The 22,081-nt window shown below is 46.2% G+C and overlaps 1 protein-coding gene across 8 annotated transcripts in view; it reads left to right on the top strand.

Moving 5' to 3' along the window:
• dlg5a (discs, large homolog 5a (Drosophila)) overlaps positions 1–22,081 on the top strand; it is a 224,279-nt gene that overhangs the window by 94,155 nt on the left and 108,043 nt on the right. For all 8 annotated transcript variants that reach the window (XR_015074204.1, XM_085970512.1, XM_085970509.1 and 5 more), the window contains exon 6: positions 13,867–14,050. Coding sequence is in view for 7 of the 8 variants with exons in the window: in XM_085970512.1 (XP_085826638.1) it covers positions 13,867–14,050 (184 nt within the window). In the remaining variant the exon portion in view is untranslated. The remainder of the gene's footprint in view (positions 1–13,866; positions 14,051–22,081) is intronic.

Raw genomic sequence — 22,081 nt, 5'->3', positions numbered from 1 at the left:
GGATTGGTATGGCGGGGGGCAGGATGTTGAATCAATATGCCAATAATGGAGTGAGGAGAATGAAACGAGGGCGATTAGAACACTGCTGTGACATCCCAAGTAGGCTGAGCCACTAATTGGCCAGACCAAAGCTGGGCAGTCACCATCCTGCCCACACACATGTGAAGCTTTTTACTTGATGTAGCGATCAAAATCCATACTTGAACAGTTTTCAGTTTGGAAGATTTCTGAGTAACCATCCCCAAAAGGAGATGAATGGCCACCTCAATGATACTGTTCATCCAGAATTCTCCCAAAACTAGCAGATTCTCTCATGGTGTTGATTACGCTAAGTCAGATGGCACACTGTACTGACAGGAGCACTTATACCATGTAATGCACAACGTATGACTCTCTTTCTTCATGCAACTACATCTAAACCTTCCTCTTTTTGTGAGGAAAAACTTTTTTACACAGTGAGTGGTGAGGACCTGGAACTCGCTGCCGACGGAAGTGGTGGAAGCGGAGACACTCAGTGTTTTCAAGGGGAGACTGGATAGGCACTTGAGGGAAATAAACTTGCAGGACTACGGGGATAGAGCGGGGGAATGGGACTGACTGAATTGCTCTACAGAGAGCTGGCACGGACTCGATGGGCCGAATGGCCGCCTCCTGTGCCATTATGACTCTATGACCTGCATCATTGATGAGGAGAAACTGCTCAAGCTCATTGATGAGGAGAAACTGCTCGAGCTCATTGATGAGGAGAAACTGATCGAGCTCATTGATGAGGAGAAACTGCTCGAGCTCATTGATGAGGAGAAACTGCTCGAGCTCATTGATGAGGAGAAACTGCTCGAGCTCATTGATGAGGAGAAACTGCTCGAGCTCATTGATGAGGAGAAACTGCTCGAGCTCATTGATGAGGAGAAACTGCTCGAGCTCATTGATGAGGAGAAACTGCTCGAGCTCATTGATGAGGAGAAACTGCTCGAGCTCATTGATGAGGAGAAACTGCTCGAGCTCATTGATGAGGAACTGCTCGAGCTCATTGATGAGGAGACACTGCTCGAGCTCATTGATGAGGAGAAACTGCTCAAGCTCATTGATGAGGAACTGCTCGAGCTCATTGATGAGGAGAAACTGCTCGAGCTCATTGATGAGGAGAAACTGCTCAAGCTCATTGGTCGAGCATGCTCTTCTGGGCCTAGCTCTCTCAGCAGTGGCTACTTTGACACTCGCTGAGATTTGTCACAGCAAGGCTTTGCCTCAACCTCCTGCTGATGTCTCATCCAAGGAAGCTTGCAATTCCAGTTTAAAAGTACTGTATGCAGCAATTTATGTGTGACTCAGCTTCCCATTGGAACAAGTGCACGTGAGAAAAATCACTGGGGTAGGGGCAGATGTTTTAGCTGGGGGGCTGGAAAGGAGAGTGGGGCCTATGAGAGAGCAGGTAGTTTTAATTAGAATCATTTTAATAGTGTATTCCCAACCATGTGAGAGTCTCTTCAGTGCATCTGCTGTAACCACATGATGCATTAAAATCATTTTATATTCATGTAATTAAAAAGTAATTATAGTAAAAAAAAACTCTTTTAAAGTGATGTAATCCTTTATATAATTCATTAAATACATTTTGGTGCTAAGCCAGAAATTGAATATGTAGCCTCAAAAAATTAGATATTGGATAGAATTAAATGAATGTATAAACAGCAGACCTTGGAAAGCCTCTGAATTACTGAGAAATAAATACCTTTCAGTGGAAAAGCTTTGCCGAGTATCAAGAAATAACTAAGTATATAATCAAATATATCAAGGGAAAGGCTGTGTTGAAATAAATACATCTTGGAAAAGCTCTATGCAGTGAAGAATAATAAAATATGAACATAAAGGCTCTTTGGAGAATGCGGTATTAAATAAATACCAGTGGAAAGCCTTCGGACTGGACACTGTGGAGTATGAGGTAATATTCATTAGAGGGGAGGGATCACGAAGGGGGAGACTGGCCCCCTGGTTCATATTAATGTACAAATATTGCCCGATTTATTAAAAAAAAAAAAAAAAAAAAAAAAATTTGGACAGTATTCCAGTGGATGGGAAATGGTGCGGCAGTCTGGTGTGCCGGATCTCGGCCCACTTCAATGCCTGCTCAATTTTGTGCCCTCATTTCTGGCAGGCGGTGAAAACACCCACTGTAAAACGGGTGGGCGTATTTAAATAAGGTGGTAATGACTTGGTAACCTCATACATCTCATTTTCTGTCATTGTAGCCTCATTGACGCGCAGCAGAAATCATATCCAGGGTTGCTAGGTGATGAGCAAATGAAGGAAATACATTTAAGGAGTCGAACATGTTTTATTTGAATTTGTTCTTGGGATATGGATGATGCCGACAAAGCAGTATTTATTGCCCATCCCTAGTTGCCAGGAGGGCATTAAGAGTCAACTACATAGTGTGAAATATGTAAGCCAGACCGGATAGGTCCCTTTTCACAACAACACAGCAGCTTTCATGGCAATGTTTTCTGGTGCCAGCCAACAAATGACCAGATTTATCAAATTCAGTTTCACAACTTGTCATGGTGAGATTTGAACTTTTGATCTCTGGGCTGTTGACCACTAACCACACTAGGTATAATTTCAAGAGAATCCTTATTTCTCCACTGATTTAGGATTGTTTTTTCTGCTGCCCACTAATGAATCTTCTGCCATTTGGCGTGCGGCACTCTTCATCCCACCCCTCCCCTTCAGTCTGTGCACAAATTGGGTTCCACATTGGGAATTTCCCACTCTCTTTGCTTTTCGGGAAGAGGAGGAAGCGGAATGGAAGGAGGCGAGGCTGCTCTGGAGATGTCTGGCACTAACCTGCCAGAACCTCCCGCACCTGAGGATACAGGTAGAGGCGCTCCTATCTGCATTTGTGCAAGAAACAGGAGCAGCAGCGGCTGAAGAGGATGCAGAGGACAAAGTTTTTCCTGGCTGTTAGATGCATTCATGCCATACTAATGCAGGAGACTTTCTCTTGACTACCACATTTGGCCACTGCATGCGCAGCCGTGTGCCCATCTTCCTCTTCTCACCACTAACATACCATCATCTACAGTAACTTCCCTGTGTGCATCAATTCACACGGCTTCCATTCCTACCAACTGATGAAAACACTTCTACACCGTGCCAAAAAATGTCTGTACGCAAACAACTTTAGTATAGCCATGTTGTTCTGAATTGTTGGCAGGGCCAAGAAGGGTAGTAGGGATAAACCAGGGAATTACAGGCCAGTGAGCCTAACATCAGTGGTAGGGAAATTATTGGGAAAAATTCTGAGGGACAGAATTAGTCTCCACTTGGAGAGGTAAGGATTAATCAAGGATAGTCAGCATGGCTTTGTCAGGCCAACATCCCCAGCATCGAAGCTCTGACCACGCTCAATCAGCTCCGATGGACGGGTCACATTGTCCGCATGCCCGATATGAGACTCCCAAAACAAGCGCTCTACTCGGAGCTCCGGCACGGCAAGAGAGCCCCAGGTGGGCAGAGGAAACGCTTCAAAGACACCATCAAAGCCTCCTTGAAAAAGTGTAACATCCCCACCGACACCTGGGAATCCCTGGCCCAAGACCGCACAAAGTGGAGGAGAAGCATCCGGGAAGGCACCGAACACCTCGAGTCTCTTCGCCGGGAGCAAGCAGAAGCCAAGCGCAGGCAACGCAAGGAGCGCACGTCAACCCAAGCACCCCACCCACCCGCCCCTTCAACCACCGTCTGCCCCACCTGTGACAGAGACTGTAGGTCCCGCATTGGACTCATCAGTCACCTGAGAACTCATTTTTAATGTGGAAGCAAGTCTTCCTCGGTTCCGAGGGACTGCCTAAGAAGAAGACAACTGTCGAGGGGAGATCATGTCTGACCAATTTGATTGAATTTTTTGAGCGGGTGACTAGGTGTGTGGATGAGGGTAGTGTAGTTGATGTGGTCTACATGGACTTCAGTAAGGCTTTTGACAAAGTCCCACATGGGAGACTGGTCAAGAAGGTAAGAGCCCATGGGATCCAGGGCAACTTGGCACATTGGATCCAAAATTGGCTTAGTGGCAGGAGGCAGAGGGTGATGGTCGAAGGTTGTTTTTGTGACTGGAAGCCTGTGTCTAGTGTTATACTGCAGGGATCGGTGCTGGGTCCTTTGCTGTTTGTAGTGTACATTAATGATTTAGATATGAATGTAGGAAGTATGATCAGTAAGTTCGCAGATGACACGAAAATTCGTGGGGTGGTGAATAGCGAGGAGGGAAGCCTCAGGCTACAGGACGATGTAGACGGGTTGGTCAGATGGGCAGAACAGTGGCAAATGGAATTTAACCCTGAAAAGTGTGAGGTGATGCATTTTGGGAGGACTAACAAGGCAAGGGAATACAATGAATGGTAGGACCCTAGGAAGGACAGAGGATCAGAGGGACCTTGGTGTGCATGTACTTAGATCCCTGAAGGCAGCAGCACAGGTAGATAAGGTGGTTAAAAAGGCATATGGGATACTTGCCTTCATTAGCCGAGGCACAGAATATAAGAGCAGGGAGGTTATGATGGAGCTGTACAAAACGCTAGTTAGGCCACAGCTGGAATACTGTGTGCCGTTCTGGTCGCCACACTATAGGAAGGATGTGATTGCATTGGAGAGGGTGCAGAGGAGATTCACCAGGATGTTACCTGGGCTGGAGCGCTTCAGCTATGAAGAGAGACTGGACAGGCTGGGGTTGTTTTCCTTAGAGCAGAGAAGGCTGAGGGGGGACCTGATTGAGGTGTACAAAATTATGAGGGGCATAGATAGGATAGATAGAAAGGAACTTTTCCCCTTAGTAAAGGGGTCTATAACAAGGGGGCATAGTTTCAAGGTAAGGGGCAGGAGGTTTAGAGGGGATTTGAGGAAAAACTTTTTCACCCAGAGGGTGGAATCTGGAACTCACTGCCTGAAAGGGTGGTAGAGGCAGGAACCCTCACAACATTCAAGAAGCGTTTAGATGAGCACTTGAAATGCCATAGCATACAAGGCTATGGACCAAGCGCTGGAAAATGGGATTAGAATAGACAGGGCTTGATGGCCGGCGCAGACACGATGGGCTGAAGGGCCTCTTTCTGTGCTGTATAACTCTATGATTATAACTCTGACTCTATGGATGCAGACCAGCTGCCTTTTTCTCCCTCTGCTTCTTCCTCAGGTATATCTAGGGAGGAAGAGAGGTTAAAATAGGTTGCTGAGGAAAACAGTTCACTAGTCACATTGAGTAGAAGAAGTGACAAAAGTTTCTGATCCATTTTGATAACGTGTACATTTTAAAAAATTGTTTATGGATAAGATTTCCCCCCTTTTATAACCTGTGTCCCCTTCTTTGCCAACCTGGCCTGATGCCTCCCCAATCAAGACAAGAGCATGACCTGATCTGAAACCATCATCAGTGCACCTTATAACCAGCTGCCTGGATGGGAGGATTGCCAAAGACTTGCCCGGTTGTGACTCTGCACTCTAATTTTCACTTGCCTTTTGTGGAAGACAAGACAGCTTCCACTTGGCACCTGTTTGGATCAGGAAGTGAATGAAGCAGGACTTGAATCTACTCTGTGGCACTGAGCATTTTGTCATTCAATCCAACAACATTTTTCAAGTAGAGGAAAGTTATAAGAACTAACTAGGGCTCTGGTGAAGTTCCATAGGATTAATAGGAAGCAAACATAGTATTAACAAATTAGCTTAAAATAAGTGGAAACCATTTTAAGGAGATGGCTGGAGAAGAACCCGTGTAGCAATAGCTTAACAAAAAAAAAGCGAGCATCAATTTAGAAGGGAAAGAGCCTGTTCCACAAACCTCCTTGATTTCTTTAAGGATATTATCAATAAAATAGACAGTTGAACTCCCTATATATTTATTTGTATTTTCAAAGAATCTCTGATAAGTCACCTTGAAAGGCATATTCATGCAAGTCTAAGGTAGGATAGGTGACTAGATAAGAGTTTGGTTAAAAAATAATAAACAGAATTATCATGGGAAGGGTAGCGTTGGACGGTGGTGTTAGAACTTCGATCCTATTGCTTTTATGTATGCAGAAGTGACTTGGCTGCAGAAACCAAGTTTGTATTACATTTGCAAACCCTAAAATAAGGGGAATCAGGAATGCAGTTAATGATGTGAAGGAGGATTTAGATCAGCTATATAACTGGGCAAACATATAGAAAATTAAATGGAATAATAAATTTAAAGTCCAGAAAGAAGAGGATCTCATCAGTGTATACAAAATATTAAATGGTACAGATAAAGTGAGTCCAGAATATTATTCCAAGATGAATCAGACCACTGGGCCCAGATTAAAGGTGCAGGCATAAATTTAAACTAATGCAAAGTATATTTAAAACTGAGCTAGAAAAATGTCTCTGCTTAGAGTAGTCAATGTTTGACATAATCTGCCAAGTAAGGTAACAGAATCAGCCATTAGGGACATTGAAAATATAATTCAGTGCTCGTCTTTTAGTGAATTAATCAGAAGAATAAGTATTCAAGATCTGAATGGCCCTTTCTGGTCCTTGACTACTACTTGTGTTCTTCTAATGTTCCTGCACGTTTCTGGATTTCATGAAATCTGTGCCAGAATTGTGGAACAATACAGAATCTAAACATATCCTACAGAGAACAGATCAAGTTATACCCTCAGCTATTCTGAAATGCAGCCAGCAGTTTATGCAAATTGAGGCGAGGGACTCCTCTCACAAAACCCAGTTTTGCTAGGATTGCCAAGTAATGGTTATATCTTTGTAAAGTAGTTAATCTGCATATTTTAAATCCACATTGTCATAGTCGCAGCACCCCAGATAGATGTCATTGGATCACTAATGTTGCACAGCTTCATTGCCAACAGAATCCTGATAGGATGTAGATCATTTTTGATAAACAGGAATAGATGGGAAAAAACATTATTTACTTTGAGCAAAGTGATTAAATCAGAGATATTACAGATGTATTGAGGCTGATCTTTGCTTTTGTGTATGTGTAGAATGACTATCATCTTGTCCAGATACTGGTCAAAATCTTTTTGAGACCACATTCACCTTTGTAATGGGTCCCAATTATCTATTATTCCCTACAATTAGTGTGATTTTTTCACTTTGGAAGACTGTGTTAATATGTTAATTTGCTAGTGCAAGTTCTCTGTGTCAAAGCATTAAACCATGTACTTGCTTTCTAAGAGCAGAGGGTGTTTCTGGTTGTCATGCCATTTCAGCACAAAGTACAGTTGCAAAATAGTGCTATCAAGGTAATTGTTAATCAATATAGTATACAAAAGCCACAGTTAAAGGTTGGGTAAATGTCATGCTGTATATAAACAGAGAATTCAGATTGTTCATTGGCAGGTGCGAGTCCAGTCTCATTCTCTTATGTTAGCTACAGAATACAAAGAAATCTATATTAGACTACCTTTCTTTCAGTAACCTATGATGCAGTGCCCTGTAATTATGTTTTCAACTCCCTATAGTTATCTATTCTAATGCAGAGCAAATTCTCATTCAGTGAACTGTAATAATGAACCATGGCATTTTCTTAACCCTTTGACAACTCAAGTAGCTTCTCAATTATCGCAGTGCGATTCTTCCCATCATGCCTGTGCTGGCTCTTTGAAAGAGCTATCCAAGTAATCCCACACCCCTGCTGCAATGTTCCCTCTTTTTTTTTCCTGACTGCGCAGCCCATTCAGATTTTCGCGTATGCGCAGTTTCTTCAATGTAAAGCCAGTGAGCGGCCGGCACAGGACCTCAAGACCGCTGTGCAGCCGTGCAGCTTAGCGGGAACGTTGCCCCGCTCTTTCTCCATAGCCCTGCAAATGTTTTCTTTACATGTAGATACAAACTGAATTGTAATCAATAGACTTCTTTAGTGTTGCTAAGTTTTATCTTGTTGAGTATGACAGAAATTGACTATTGTTTGCATACTGATCTGGAATCAATTATTTGGAACTGCTGTGGAGATGAGAGAACATGAACAATATAAAAGTATCTGTATTTATCTTTCCTTTTTCAATTTTCTTCATATTTTCCTCTCCGTGCTGGGGTACAGTTCCACCGGGTCCATGGGTGCCTTGCCCAGGTAGTGATTATGCACATTGGAGCATTAACCGTGAATGTGGCAGGCATGGAGCATTGTAGGTAATGCTGATCCTGTCAAAGCACAACGTCTGTAGTGCTGTTCCAAAAGGAGTCACTGAATAGAGAGCAGGACTGGGAGCCGTAACCATTTTTCCTTTGTCTAACCAAGGGGCATTAACAACAATTGGAGCTTTTCTCCTTCCTCCTTTCCTGAATGCAATGCCCCCTCACTGGAGTGTGGTTCCGGGGGTGCTCGTCTTTCTTCGGTACCTCCCTCAGCTGGCTACTATTTATGTGTGAGGCTTTGGTAGTGAGTATTGGATGGCTTTTCAATCCATGGGCTATCACATTTGAACCTGATCCTGCCCGCACTCATCGTCCGCACATTCACATTTCCAGCAGAGTTCCTAGATAGTGATAAGGAATGGGAACCGTTGGCAACTTTCCAGTCCCAATACCAAGCATGTTGTGGTTGATTGTAGATCAGCTAACTCATCACACCCTGGAGATCACACCTTGACCTTACTGGTCTGTGTGGCTCAGCTACCTGTTGATTCATTCAACTCTTTAATTGGGGGAGCTGTTTCCACATGCAGCCAAATACCTGGGACAGGTTTTTTTAAATTTGTTTTTATGGGATGTGGGCTTCGCTTGCAAAGCCAGCATTTATTGCCCATCCCTAATTGCCCTCGAGAAGGTGGTGGTGAGCCGCCTTCTTGAACTGCTGCAGTCCATATGGTGAAGGTGCTCCCACAGTGCTGTTAGGGAGGGAGTTCCAGGATTTTGACCCAGCGACGATGAAGGATCGGCGCTATATTTCTAAGTCAGGATGGTGTGTGACTTGGAGGGGAACTTGAAGGTGGTGGTGGTGTTCCCATGTGTCTGCTGCTCTTGTCCTTCTAGGTGGAAGAGGCCGCTGGTTTGGGAGATGCTGAAGCAATTTATTTCACCAGCTAAATTTAACCAGATTTTGCTGTGAGTGGCGTCCGTTAGACTTGCACTTTTTCATGGCAAGCTGCTGTCAGTGGGTCATCCAAATGGTGTGGTGTTCTCTGCAGGGCATCTGGGATCTGTATGTACAGGGCAAGTAACTGGTTAAGGAGATACACAGTCAGCTTGAAGAATCCTTAATGAGGATTAATCTTTAATGAGAATCCTGAACCAGGAAGTGTCAGTTAGAATAGTGAATTCAATGTCAAATCAGGTGTAGAAAGTGAAATAAAGAGAGGAAAGAGTGGATTAAGAGAAAACAAAAAGTTTTAAAAAATATTAAATTTTTAGAAAATCTCCAACAATAATTAAAAGCTTGAAGGAATGAGACTCCACACCTGTTAAAGTTAATATTCAGTGCTAGAGAGCTTGTTTGGCAGTAATTAAGACTTATCACACTGCTAAAAGGGTACTTAGACTGGAATGACTCGACTTCATTTTCTGTGGCGAGCTTAGTCTGTATTTACGATGTAATTACAGGAACTTTACGGCGTTCAATACATTTGAATGCGGAGCCAGACGGTAAGATGCTGTTTTCGCGCAGTTTACAGAAGAGCGGCCTATCTCAGACAGCAACTTCCAGGTTTAACTGCGCATGTGCAGTCGCCCTCTAGAGGCTGCTTCCGATTTGCACATAAGTAACAGCGAGCGCTGTTAGCCTCACCCTTATTTTCACAGCAAATTCCGGCCCGATATCTATGTGTAATAGCCAACCCTGGGTATTGTGATGAAATAAATATTGGAACGTAACCCATTTCATTCAACCAGTCTCACTTTCTTTTATTGAGGTATCGATGAATGTAGTCTGCACTCAGCAACAATTGACATGTCAGTATTCAAGATCTTCAAAACTGTTTAAGGCTCCTGTTCCTTTCCAGTACCACCCTTCGCCAGCCCCCCCCCAACCACTGGATTTTTATTTGGGCTATTATTTAGAATTCACTAAAAATCTTTGCAAAAGGATCAACTAGAAAATTGCTGTTTGTTATTTTTAAGTTTTCATTCTCAGTGTCAGCTATGGCTCAGTGGGTGGCACACTCGCCTCTGAGTCAGAAGGTCGAGGGTTCAAGTCCCGCTCCAGAGACTTGAGCACAAAAAATCTAGGCTGACACTCCAGTGCAGTACTGAGGGAGTGCCGCACTGTCAGAGGTGCCGTCTTTCGGATGAGATGTTAAACTGAGGCGCTTTCTGCTCTCTCAGTTGGACGTAAAAGATCCTATTGCACTCTTTCAAAGAAGAGCAGGGGCGTTCTCCCCGGTACCTTGGCCAATAGTTCTCCCTCAGTCAGCATCACTGAAACAGATTATCTGATCATTATCACATTGCTGTTTGTGGGAGCTTGCTGAGCGCAAATTGGCTGATTTGTTTCCTACATTACAACAGTGACTGAACTTCAAAATAGTACTTCATTGGATGTAAAGCGCTTTGGGACGTCTGGTGTTCGTGAAAGGCGTTATATAAATGCAAATCTTTCTTTCTTTCTCCCTCAGTAGGCAATACTGTCATTATTGCCCATTCCTAGTTGCCCTCTGACTGTGAGGATGGTCTTGGGATACTTCATTAATAACAACTTGCATTTATATAGCCTTTAATGTAGTAAAATGTCCCAAGGCGCTTCAGAGGGCATTAAGGGTCATCCATGTAGTTTGTGACTGGAGCCACGTGTAGGCTGCACAGGGTGGCAGGTCGGAGATTAGTGAAGCAATCGGGTCGCTGCTATGGTCATTTTTGAAATAATGTAATATCTCGGCACCAGTTTTGCTGGCGTTGTATAAAATCTGAGCTATAATTTACCATGTGTCTTTGAGGGTTGTGTACAATTAGGGCTGGATAAAATGGACTTTAATCCAATCAGACAGTTGGTTGCTGGTGTGTGTGACACACAGACAGGAGTAACCAACTGTGTAACAGGACTAAAGTAAATGCTTTATTTGTACTACAGAACCGCTTCAACTTGGCAATTTGTTTTTGACTGTAATACTGTCTCCAATTGCTAGTGAACAAAAAGAGAATGCATTGCTAGCATGTGCAGACAGCCAGAGTCTACCTCAGTTTAAATTGCTGCTATGAAAAACCACCTCTTTAGCTTTGTCTCACAGCTTCCAGTGCTGCAGGCATCAGCACTGACGGGTAAATGCATCGCACCATTTCCCTGTGGTTTACTGTATAATTACATTGCCCGTTAGTATCTCAAAAAATGTTACATTAGTATAACAAAAAATGTTACTTTATACACGTGGAACAGTTTTACTAATTTAAACAGAAGAAAATGCACAGTTTAAGACTGCTCTATTTTCCTCCCCATTCATCATCAGACTGAAGGCTCTGGGGTATTTTTTTATTTCTTAAGCTCTTATTCCGAGACCTGGAATCACCATGAAGTACTCTGTTCGGAAGTTTGATCATTTTTATGTCAGCTAAACATTATTTTAAATGTACGATTTGCTCATCGTAATCACAAAAGCATTCTAAAAAGTTACTGTAAGGATTTACTCGGTAGCCATAGTCCTGCTGTCTTCAGTTCTCTTAAATCCCTGAACTGTGATATATATTAATTGCATAAGCTACAAAAATGTGTGCTATGTTTAAAAAAAAAAGTAAAGTTTAAGTAAACCATCTCTAGAGAGCCAGAGATATGTTTGACATTTGATTTAATTCTTCTGTTTTGAAAATATTGCTGGAAGATATCCAGTGGTGTTGTTCACATTGAGTCAGAGATTATGTTATTCCGGGGCAGAGGCGGGCACAATGCACACCTGGAGTGAAAGTATTTGGAAAGAGGTTTGGAAGAATTCTGCCTAGAGACAGTGAAACAAGTGTTTTGATTGATTCCTGAAAAGAATTAACTAATGCTTTTGTACCCACTGTAGTATGATAAAGAACGAGCTCAAACAGCTGCATAATTAAAAACTTTAAGCAATCATTATTTAAAAATTCTTGTTATCAACAAAATAAAACACAAGTCCTGTAAATATATTCTCTACTCTTGCACGCACTCTCTCCAAATCCCTCTGAAGTAAAAAAATAAGTACTTAATCATAGGTTTGCTGCAAAACTTTACTCAAAAAGCCTTTAAAATTCATTTCCAGCTTGTTTTCAAATAATTTGGAAGGACAAATCAACTTAAATACTTCAGTTGTATGTTAAATGTTATTTAATTTTAAATGCTATAGACTGACAGATTTAGATAGTTGACCTATTTCCACTGGTGAGTTGGTAACTAGAGAGTATAAATTTAAGATCATCACCAAAGGAATGAAGAGAGAAGTTAGGAGTATTGTTCGTTATGCAAAGTATGGTTAGGACATGGAATGCCCCACCAGAAACAATTATGGACGTAGAATCCATGATCGCTTTTATAAGGGAAGTGGATGAATATTTGAAAAAGAAAATAAAAGATGCAGAAGAAGGGTAGGGGAATGGGGTTACCTGGATAGCTCGTTCACAGAACTGATGCAGGGACAGTGCACTTAATGGTTACGCTCTGTGCTGTAAAACTCTGTGATTCTAAAAGGGCCAGAATCGAGTAGGTTACATCAGATAGAACAAAAAAGTCAAATTAAAGTAAGAATGAGAGAAACTAGGGTCAAGAGTTCCCACTAAGCAGCGCGGCCGCGCAGCGGTCTGGAGGTCCCGCGCAGGCTGCTCACTGGCTTTACAATGGAAATAACCACGCAGGCACAAAAAATTGAATGGGTGGCGCAGCCAGTCCAAGGTCCCGCGCAGCAAACAAAAATGACATAGAACATTGGTCAAGAGTATCCAGGAAGAAAGGGAGGATAGGGCGAGCAAAATCCAAGTGCTTAACTTTGACTCTTTAATTTTTTAAAATTTACATTGTATATTTTTGTAGTACAGGTAGACTATCCTTTATCCGAAAACCTCGGGACCAGCCGTGTTTCGGTTTTCGGAAAATTTCGGATTTCAGAAGGTATTTTATAAGACTGGGAAATTTGTCGGGGGTGGGGGTCGGCGGGGGGTCGGGGTGGGGGTCGGCGGGGGTCGGGGTCGGTCGGGGGTGGGGGTCGGCGGGGGTCGGGGTCGTGCGCACGACTTAACGCTGAACGAAACCTTTCGGTTTTCAGAGGATTTTGGTTTTCGGAAGTGCGGATAAAGGATACACTATCCCTTATCCGAAAGGGTGGGGGATCGGCGGGGGGCCGGGGTCGTGCGCACGACTTACGCTGAACGAAAAAACCTTCGGTTTTTAGAGGGTTTCGGTTTTCGGAAGTTCGGATAAAGGGTAGTCTACCTGTATAGGATTAATATTCTACTAATAAAGATATCCATGACAATTTGGCAGCTTTACTTCTGTGAAGATGTTTCTTTCAACCTGACGATCCAAGAACTGAAACTGAAGAAACCATCTGGCCCAGCAAGATTGTCATTTTCTTGGATCTGCTGGTTATCTCAGGGTTAAGACTTCAGAATCATTTATAACGCTGATATGTAATATTTGTGGAAATTCACTTGAAACATAAAGTCCATTAACTTGTAATCCAGCAATTCGTTCTTATCAGTCTTCCAGTAAAGTTCTTTGTTTACAGATGATTCACCTTTACATTGAAGTATGAGGAGAACAGAGGTCATTTTTTCTGAAGTAAACAAGTACATACTTAGCTTGAAAAGTGGAGGCCGTGCTTTTAATTAATTGTAAATTATTTACAGTGATTACATTCTAAATTTGTTAACCATTAAACAATAGGTTAGACCGGATACCTGATGGTGCAACAAGAAAATCCTAGTTCCCAAAACACTTTTTTTTTACTCCTTCAGCACATTGCACAGTCGCCTGCGAAATGATCAGTCTCAACTCAAGGAGGAAATGGAGGTCATCAGGAGGGAGAACACCCAGTTGCTACGGGAACACAATCATGTACAACAGACCTGTGAGGAGCTGAAGAGACTCCATGAGGAGGATCAGAAAGAGATCACTGACCTACGCAGCCAGCAGCAACAAGTAGGTGTTGAACACATGCTCTCTTTGATGTTTTTCATTACAAATCAGCTGAGTTTAAAGCTGAAGCACATTCTTCTGAATTGTATGTGTAAGGGTAAACCGGGGGAGCTTTTTCTCCCTGAGACGGACCCTCTAATATAAAGGGTCGATGTCCGCCTTATTCCCAATCAATCACTCGGAGTCCGGAGGTTCGTTCAGTAAAGCAACCTTATTTACAAGTCTACAGGGGAGTCATCCATCCTGGGACGAATGCTCTCCGATCGCGAAGATCCCCTGCCTTATATACAGTTTTTTGTTCTAAGTCGTGGCTTACATCATACAGTTGATTTCGGGTGCAAATTCTTGCGACCCGCGTGCACACTTTGACCATTTACATAGTCCTGTGACCCCATACGTTATCTTTACCACATTCCTCAATTAATAACTAACGGTTTGTGCACTTTATTCAATTAGCAACTGACGGTTTGACCATTTGACCACATTACACCATACTTCCCTATGGGACTTGTACATAACAACTCCTTATATGGTTGGATGTATGCTCGGTTCCTCAATTCCCTTATTTTAGCCCTTTTAACTCTTTTCAGTATGATTACGGTAGTCTCTCGGTTAGCTTCTGTTTATAATGAGGTATATTTCTGAACTGCTGGGAGCAGCCATTTTGTTTGGAATTCCTTCCCTTTGCCATGTGGTGACACTGAACAGGAACAATGGGCAGTGGACAGCACAATGCCACATAAGGGCCTAGAAATTCAGTATAGCCACTTTTGGGGCGCTAAAGTCGGGCGGCCGCTAAAGTTTGCGCCCGGCGCCAAGTCGCGCCCCCTTCGCCGATATTCAGTCGCATCGCCCCAAGAGGTTGCTGCTGCGCTAAAACAGGCGATGCACGACTATCTTTAGGCGCTAAGCCGGCGGTGCTGAGCGCTAGCCCCGAGGCCGGGCGCAGCGCCGGTGCGGCGAGTTCTTGATTGACGGCAGACACTCTGGCGCCGGTCAGCTCTTAAAGGGGGAGGGTTGATTTGTTTGCCTGCCACGCCCTGCACACTGCAGCCCTCAACCTAGGCCTGACCACTTCAGCTTCACCTGCACAACGCCCAGGGCTATGGAGAAGGCCAGGGAGAGAGCGCAGCGCTTCAGCGACGGTGACCTGAGGCTGCTGGTTGGCGGAGTGGCGCGCAGGCGCCATGTTCGGTTTCCAAAAGGTGGCAAGAGGCCGCTGCCCAGCGCCTACCAGAAAGCCTGGAGGGAGGTCTCCAACAGGGTGTCTTCCAACAGCGTGGTTGCCAGGACTCCTGTGCAATGCCGGAAGAAGTTCAACGACCTCACTCGGGTTGTCAGGGTGAGTACCCTTTCCAGTGTCCTCCTCATCCTTGCATGTGCACCTCACTTTATGGGCAAAGGGACCTGAAAGCCCTAATGGCCAGCGCTCATCCAGCAGCTATGGGACTGGCATGAAAATCACTTGCACATTCAGCACTTTACACACTGTACAAGCTCTTCGACCATGGGAGGCATTGCAGACAAGATCAGGGCTACACACTGTACAAGCTATTCGACCATGGGAGGCAGTGCAGACAAGATCAGGGCTACACACTGTACTTAGAGGCCGTCCTTTCTCTTGCAGGCCAAGGTGGCGCACAACCGGCGCAACCGAACTGAGACCAGGGGAGGCCATCCTGACCTCAAAGAGCTCTCCGACCTCGACCAGCGTGTGGAGCGCATTATGGCAGGCCGGCTGATTGGCCCCGTCACCAGTGGAGATGCCGACCCTGTTCTGGGCACCAATGGTAAGGGCATCACCTTTTGGACCTCTCTCGTTCCACTTGCGCATGAGATCACCATCCTTTGCCACTGTCCGACCAATGCGGTGAATGGCAGCACTCATGCCTCCCTCGCTGCCGCCCTGTCCTCACTCTGAAGCTACTCTTGTGCCTTCCTGCTTTCAGATGGTGAATCGCCAGGTGAGGAGGCGGGCCCTCAAGCTGCCACTGTCAGCCCTTCGGAAGACGAGGAGGAGGAAGAGGAAGCCGGCCCATCAGTGCCACCCTCAGCCGCGCCAGCCCATGGCGATGTAGGGGACACGTCTTCCCTGGAGGGGAGCCGGGGGGAAGGGTCGGAGGAGAGTGAAGCTCCAGGGCCCAGCGGCCTGCAGCAACGCGGGAGGGGTGGGGAAGCTCGGCGGACTTCTCCCCAGAGGGTGAGTGCGGCCTCCAGTCCTGCGACGGTCAGCGCAGAGGAGGTGCGCCTCCTAGAGGAAATGGCCGTCCAGGCTGAGCGCAGGCACACTGAGCTCATGGCTGCAGTGGCAAGGATGCCTGACTCCATAGAGTCTCTGTCAAGGAGTGTGCAGCAATTCGGAGCAGCACAGGCCAGGAGTCTGCAACAATTCAGTGCAGCACAGGCCAGGAGTCTGCAGGACTTCGCGGCAGCACAGTCGGCTTCTAGCCAAGTGCTCAGTCGTGCCATCCATTCACTGGCTGGTGTCATGCGGACACAGACCAGGGCCACACGGGCACTAACTGCTGCCACCCTCGCTGGATCAGCCAGGCATCGCCAGGGCACCCGCCGCGCAGCAGCAGCCCAGCAGTCTGACCTTCAGCTGTTTGCTGCGCATGCTGCAGTGCTGGCCCGTGCGAGTGCCACTCTATCAGGCGACCAGCGAGCACCTGCGATCTGCCAGGTTGGCACCATTCCTGCAGCCGACACTGCCACTCCGCCATTGCAGCTGCCACGAGCCGCTGGACAGACTGCTGCTGCCCAGCCAGAGTTGGAGCAGTCAGCAGCCGGCCACTCCAAGGCCAGAGCTGGTGCAGGCCGACCCCCAAGGGCATCTGCCGTCACGCCATCTGCCCCTCAGCAGCCTTCCCCCAGCCTTGCTGCAGCCACTGGGCTCCCATTGAGGAGGAGCTGCAGGGCGGGCAGGGGCCAGGCAAGGATGCGAAAGGCATCGCCCTTGCAGGGCAAAAAGTAGAAGGTATGCTCAAATGCCTGTTGTGTTTTTGTAAGGCCGAGACTGGCGTCTTTCTTTCTTTTTGTAAGGCCGAGACTGGTAGTTTTGTGTTTTTGGAGGGGGCTTCTCCACATGAGCATGTAATGTGGGAATTGTTGTTAAATTGCACTGTGCATGGTTTTTTGGTTAAGTCCTGGTTGCCCTGCTCGGCTGAGGGCTTGTGGAGCGGCTACATTCATCTGCTGACATTGGCACAAGCCATTCCCTGAGAGGGGGCCTAGAACCGACATTCAATAAGCCGGCGACGGGCGGCCCTTGCACTTTCTGCCTCCCTCCTGTGCTGGTCCTCCTCCTCCTCCTCCTGAGGTGGTCCTCCAATCTCTGGTGGCAGTGGCTGAGTCCTGCGGATAGCCAGGTTGTGCAGCATGCAGCAAACGACCACGAAATGGGAGACTCGCTCCGGCGAATATTGTAGGGCTCCACCGGAACGATCCAGACAGCGGAACCGTTGCTTCAGGACGCCGATTGTTTGTTCGATGATGTTCCTGGTCGCTTGATGGCTCTCGTTGTATCCCTCTTCAGCAGGGGTGCTGGGCGCACGGAGCGGGGTCATCAGCCAGGTACACAAAGGATAGCCTTTGTCCCCGATAAGCCATCCTCGTGGGTGAGGCTGTGCCTGGAACATGTCTGCCACAGAAGTCTGTCGCAGGATGAAGGCATCGTGGCTGCTGCCTGGAAAGCGGGCATTGACAGCTAGGATGAGCTGCCTGTGGTCACACACCAGCTGGACGTTCAGTGAATGGTAGCCCTTCCGGTTGCGGTAATCCTCGGCATTCTCCAGAGGTGCCCGCAAAGCCACATGCGTGCAGTCAATGGCACCCTGCACCATGGGGAAGCCCGCGAATGCTGCAAAGCCCATTGCACGCTGTTGCTGCTTGGCAAGGGCCATGGAGAAGGAGATGAACTGACGTCTCCTTTTGAAAAGGGCATTGGTCACCTGGCGGATGCAGCAATGCACGGCGAACTGGGAGATGTTGGCAATGTCCCCAGTAGCGGATTGGAAGGAGCCGGTGGCATAGAAGTTGAGAGCCACCGTCACCTTCACTGCCACCGACAGAGACGTCCTGCTCCTCAGCTGTGGCTGCAGATCACCGCCAAGCAGCTGGCAGATCTCTGTGACCACGTCCTTTCTGAATCGCAGCCTCCGAACACACTGCTCCTCAGACATGTTGAGATAGGAGAACTGCTGGCGGTATACCCTGGGTGGGTAAGGCCTCCTTTGCCGACGCCTGTTGCCCCCTCTCCATCTAGCCACGGCTGCCACTCTCTCACGACGTCTGTGAGCCCTTTGGATGTAATTGAGAAAGCCAGCGTTGACACCCATTGCAGCCCCCATAATATGCTGGCAAACAATGAGATGTCAATGAAGGCAAAGACTAGTGGAAAGCTGTGGCCTGAAGCCAGAAGTACCTGTCCGAGTGTTGGGCCAAAGCAGAAAGCTATCTACCTTGGTCTCTCTCCAAAGATCCGTTTCTCAAGAAGGAGTGCTGCGAAATGGCGGCCTTTTATAGTGCAGGAGGAGTGCCCTTTAATTTGCGCCCCCCGCGCCCCGCATCGGCTGAGCACCGTTCCACTCTAACAGTCGCTAGGGGCGCCAGGCGCACAATGGGGCGTTGCCACTGAAGTTCCGGTTCGGGGCGCACAGAGGGCGTTGCACGAGGAAATGACGTCATGATCTGCGCGCGCAGCTGAGCGCGCGCAAAGACTTTGCGCCGCCGCTAAATCTCTAGTGAAGTTGGGGCGAGGCGCAGATCGCGCTGCGCCCAGGCGCTAGCCGCCTAGCGCCCGACATCTACTCCTCCTAAGGCGCTAACGGCTGGCGCAACCAACTGAATTTCTAGGCCGAGGGGTTTGGGGCTGTTGTATGGAATGTTTGATCTTAGACTGCCACTGACCGCCACTGTTACCTAGCAATAAGACACAACCAAAACACCATAGTAAGTCTTCAGATACTTTCCTTTGGAACACTGAAGGTTTATTGACAATTTGGTGTGGGGTATGGAGCGTCGTTGTGATGTTTACTGTGAAAGTGTAACATCCCCATCGACACCTGGGAATCCCTGGCCCAAGACCGCACAAAGTGGAGGAGAAGCATCCGGGAAGGCGCCGAACACCTCGAGTCTCTTCGCCGGGAGCAAGCGGAAGCCAAGCGCAGGCAGCACAAGGAGCGCACGTCAACCCAAGCACCTTCAACCACCGTCTGCCCCACCTGTGACAGAGACTGTAGGTCCCGCATTGGACTCATCAGTCACCTGCAAACTCATTTTTAATGTGGAAGCAAGTCATCCTCGGTTCCGAGGGACTGCCTAAGAAGGGTTCTACTCTGAGCCAGCAAGGTAGAGCACTGTGAGGCTGGAAAATGGATTACAGTGGAAGGGCCCAAGGAACTGAGAGACCAAGGAGTCGGGTACAGAATTTTAAAATTAAATCCAGTGCACCACAAGGTTTGTTACGGCTTTCCTTTTGCTAGCTTGTTAACTGCTAAAACAAACTCACATAACTCACCATAGCAGTAAAAAAAATAGCTGCACACAATTTCCATTACAGCTGCCACCCAAAGTGCTCTAAAAGGCCCACTAGTTCCATGTTGGGAAGTTAAACATAGCTTGCTTGTCCACCTTTCGACAGAGTTTGCATGTTGAATAGTGCTGAGTGCCTGGCACACTGTGGTATTTTGAGAATTTGAATCCTGAATCTGGGAGAGTTTTTGTTTGTATAGTTAGAACACTTTAAGTGATGATTGACAGCAAGACTCATTGTTTGCTGTACAAGATGCACTGCAGCAACTCGACAAGGCTTCTTCGGCAGCACCTCCCAAACCCGCGACCTCTTCCACCTAGAAGGACAAGGGCAGCAGGCGCATGGGAACACTACCACCTCCAAGTTCCCCTCCAAGTCACACACCATCCTGACTTGGAAATATATCGCCGATCCTTCATCGTCGCTGGGTCAAAATCCTGGAACTCCCTCCCTAACAGCACTGTGGGAGTACCTTCACCACGGACTGCAGCGGTTCAAGAAGGCGGCTCACCACCATCTTCTCAAGGGCAATTAGGGATGGGCAATAAATGCTGGCCTTGTCAGCGACGCCCACATCCCATAAAGAAATGAATTAAAAAAAAGAAGAAAAAAAGCACTTACCCCAGTTTGAGCCCAAGGAAGTGGGCTGAAACTATATTTTGGGAGTTACAGTTAACCAGAGTAATACTGGTCCATTCTTGGAGTTATGCATAGGATGGCAATGATGCATTCTGGAAGTTGTAGTCCACGACCTGGTTCAGCCTCCATAGATGATGCAAACTCTTGGAATGTATCTCAAGTTTCCTGGATCCAGAGCAGGATTGAGGTGGGAACAATTCCAGAAATGTCAAAGACAGAAAAGGTGACCCTGTGGGTAAACCACAAGACAGTTAATTAATTTCATTTTCTGCTATGACTTTGTAAGAATGCACCATACCCTTTTTAAAAAAAAAAAAAAAAAGCCACCTTTTCCAATGGGCGCAGCTACCTTTGGAACTATAACAGCTTTAAGAAAAACCTACAGCATCCCTAGGATCCTACAGCTAGGAGAGAAAAGGTGATGGGCAACATCTATTCAGTTGAATATAGGTACCTGGATTCGGACAGGTAGAAGACTGGGAGCTGCTGGAATGCATGTGAGTGAATTCGAAAATGGAGGGTCAAGGAAGGCAGAGGCCCTCAGTTAAACAAGGGGTGGGTGGGGCTGGGGCTGGCGTGGTCTTGCCTTGACTCATGGGCAACAGTGAGTGCAGAAGATAAGGCCTGAAAGGAAATGGTGAAGGGGTTGCCGTCTGAAAACGCTGATGGGGGTTGGGAAATAGAAGATGTGTGTGTCTGTGGCTTGGGAGCACTCGGTGAGGCTGAGTTCAGTAGTTTGAGTCCAACCCGCCTCCCCAAGTGCCCTAACCTATGTCATTAAAAGCTTTGCATCTAACACGGATCCAACACATCTTGAGTCTTGTGTGTCACAGCTCAGAAGTTTAGACAGCAACTACACAATTTTGTTTTGTCCTATCACTGATATTTAATTCAGTCACGGAGCAGTATTTTTTAAGTGCACCCTGCTAATTGGCTCAAATACCACTGCCATTAATTTACCAAAGGGGAAAAAAAACTACCTCGTGGCAACTAAGAAAAAAACCATTTGCTCAAAAAAAGCTACCAATCAGGAACCAGCATAAAACAAACTAAACTCACTCAAATTAAAAATACTTTCAGTTGTTACTCTTCCTCACACACCCCAGTACACACAGACTTAAACATTTAGACAAAAATAATTACATGTAAAATTATGAAATTCTTTTTAAAAAAAAAAAAACCTCGACTTTACCTCTAAAGTTGTATGTTAAAAAAAAGTCTTCACGAAGTTTCCGCCACACATGCCAGCCCGTTTCTCTGGGGCCTGGGCTTGGGTTCTGCTCTGTACTCAAAGCTGGGCTCTGTCAACTGAGTCTTAGTCCTGGGGCCTTGTAGTTCCTGTTGACGTTCTGTGCGTGTGTGAAAAATCCTTCATCGATTTTGCAATTTTCTTCCCTTTCCTGTGGAGCTGCAGTATCAAACTCCACAACCACTCACACCACATGACAAACAAGTGGAACATTTACAAGTATCTCGTAAGGAGTGAGCAGCAAAAAGAAGTAATACAGTATGATTCAATTTTTGTCAATATTCTGTACAGCATTTGTTGACAAATTCTCCCTCTGAATGGTACATCACGACAGCTGTCAACTTCACTCCTCACCTGCAGAGCTGTGAAATCCAGAGTGCAACCAAATAATTTGTGTAGCATGACCACCAGGCAGAACATTTACAAGTAACCAACCAGAGCAAGGAGCAGCGGTGGGGGGGAATTCACCTAAATTTTCTATGATACATCTCCGTCACACAAAATGCAGTTTAACTTTTATACAGTTTAATCCATTATGTAAAAATTCTGAACTAAAATTACGATGTTTGCCCTTGGGCAGGAGAGCAATGTGTAGGAGTTGCTTTGGTGTTGA

The sequence above is a fragment of the Somniosus microcephalus genome, chromosome 29, assembly GCF_052327205.1.
Source record: "Somniosus microcephalus isolate GS21.2 chromosome 29, FLI_Smic_1.0, whole genome shotgun sequence".
Taxonomy (NCBI): Eukaryota; Metazoa; Chordata; class Chondrichthyes; order Squaliformes; family Somniosidae; genus Somniosus; species Somniosus microcephalus.
The sequence above is the reverse complement of the archived record's forward strand: the minus strand, read 5'-3'. Positions and strand labels throughout refer to the sequence as shown.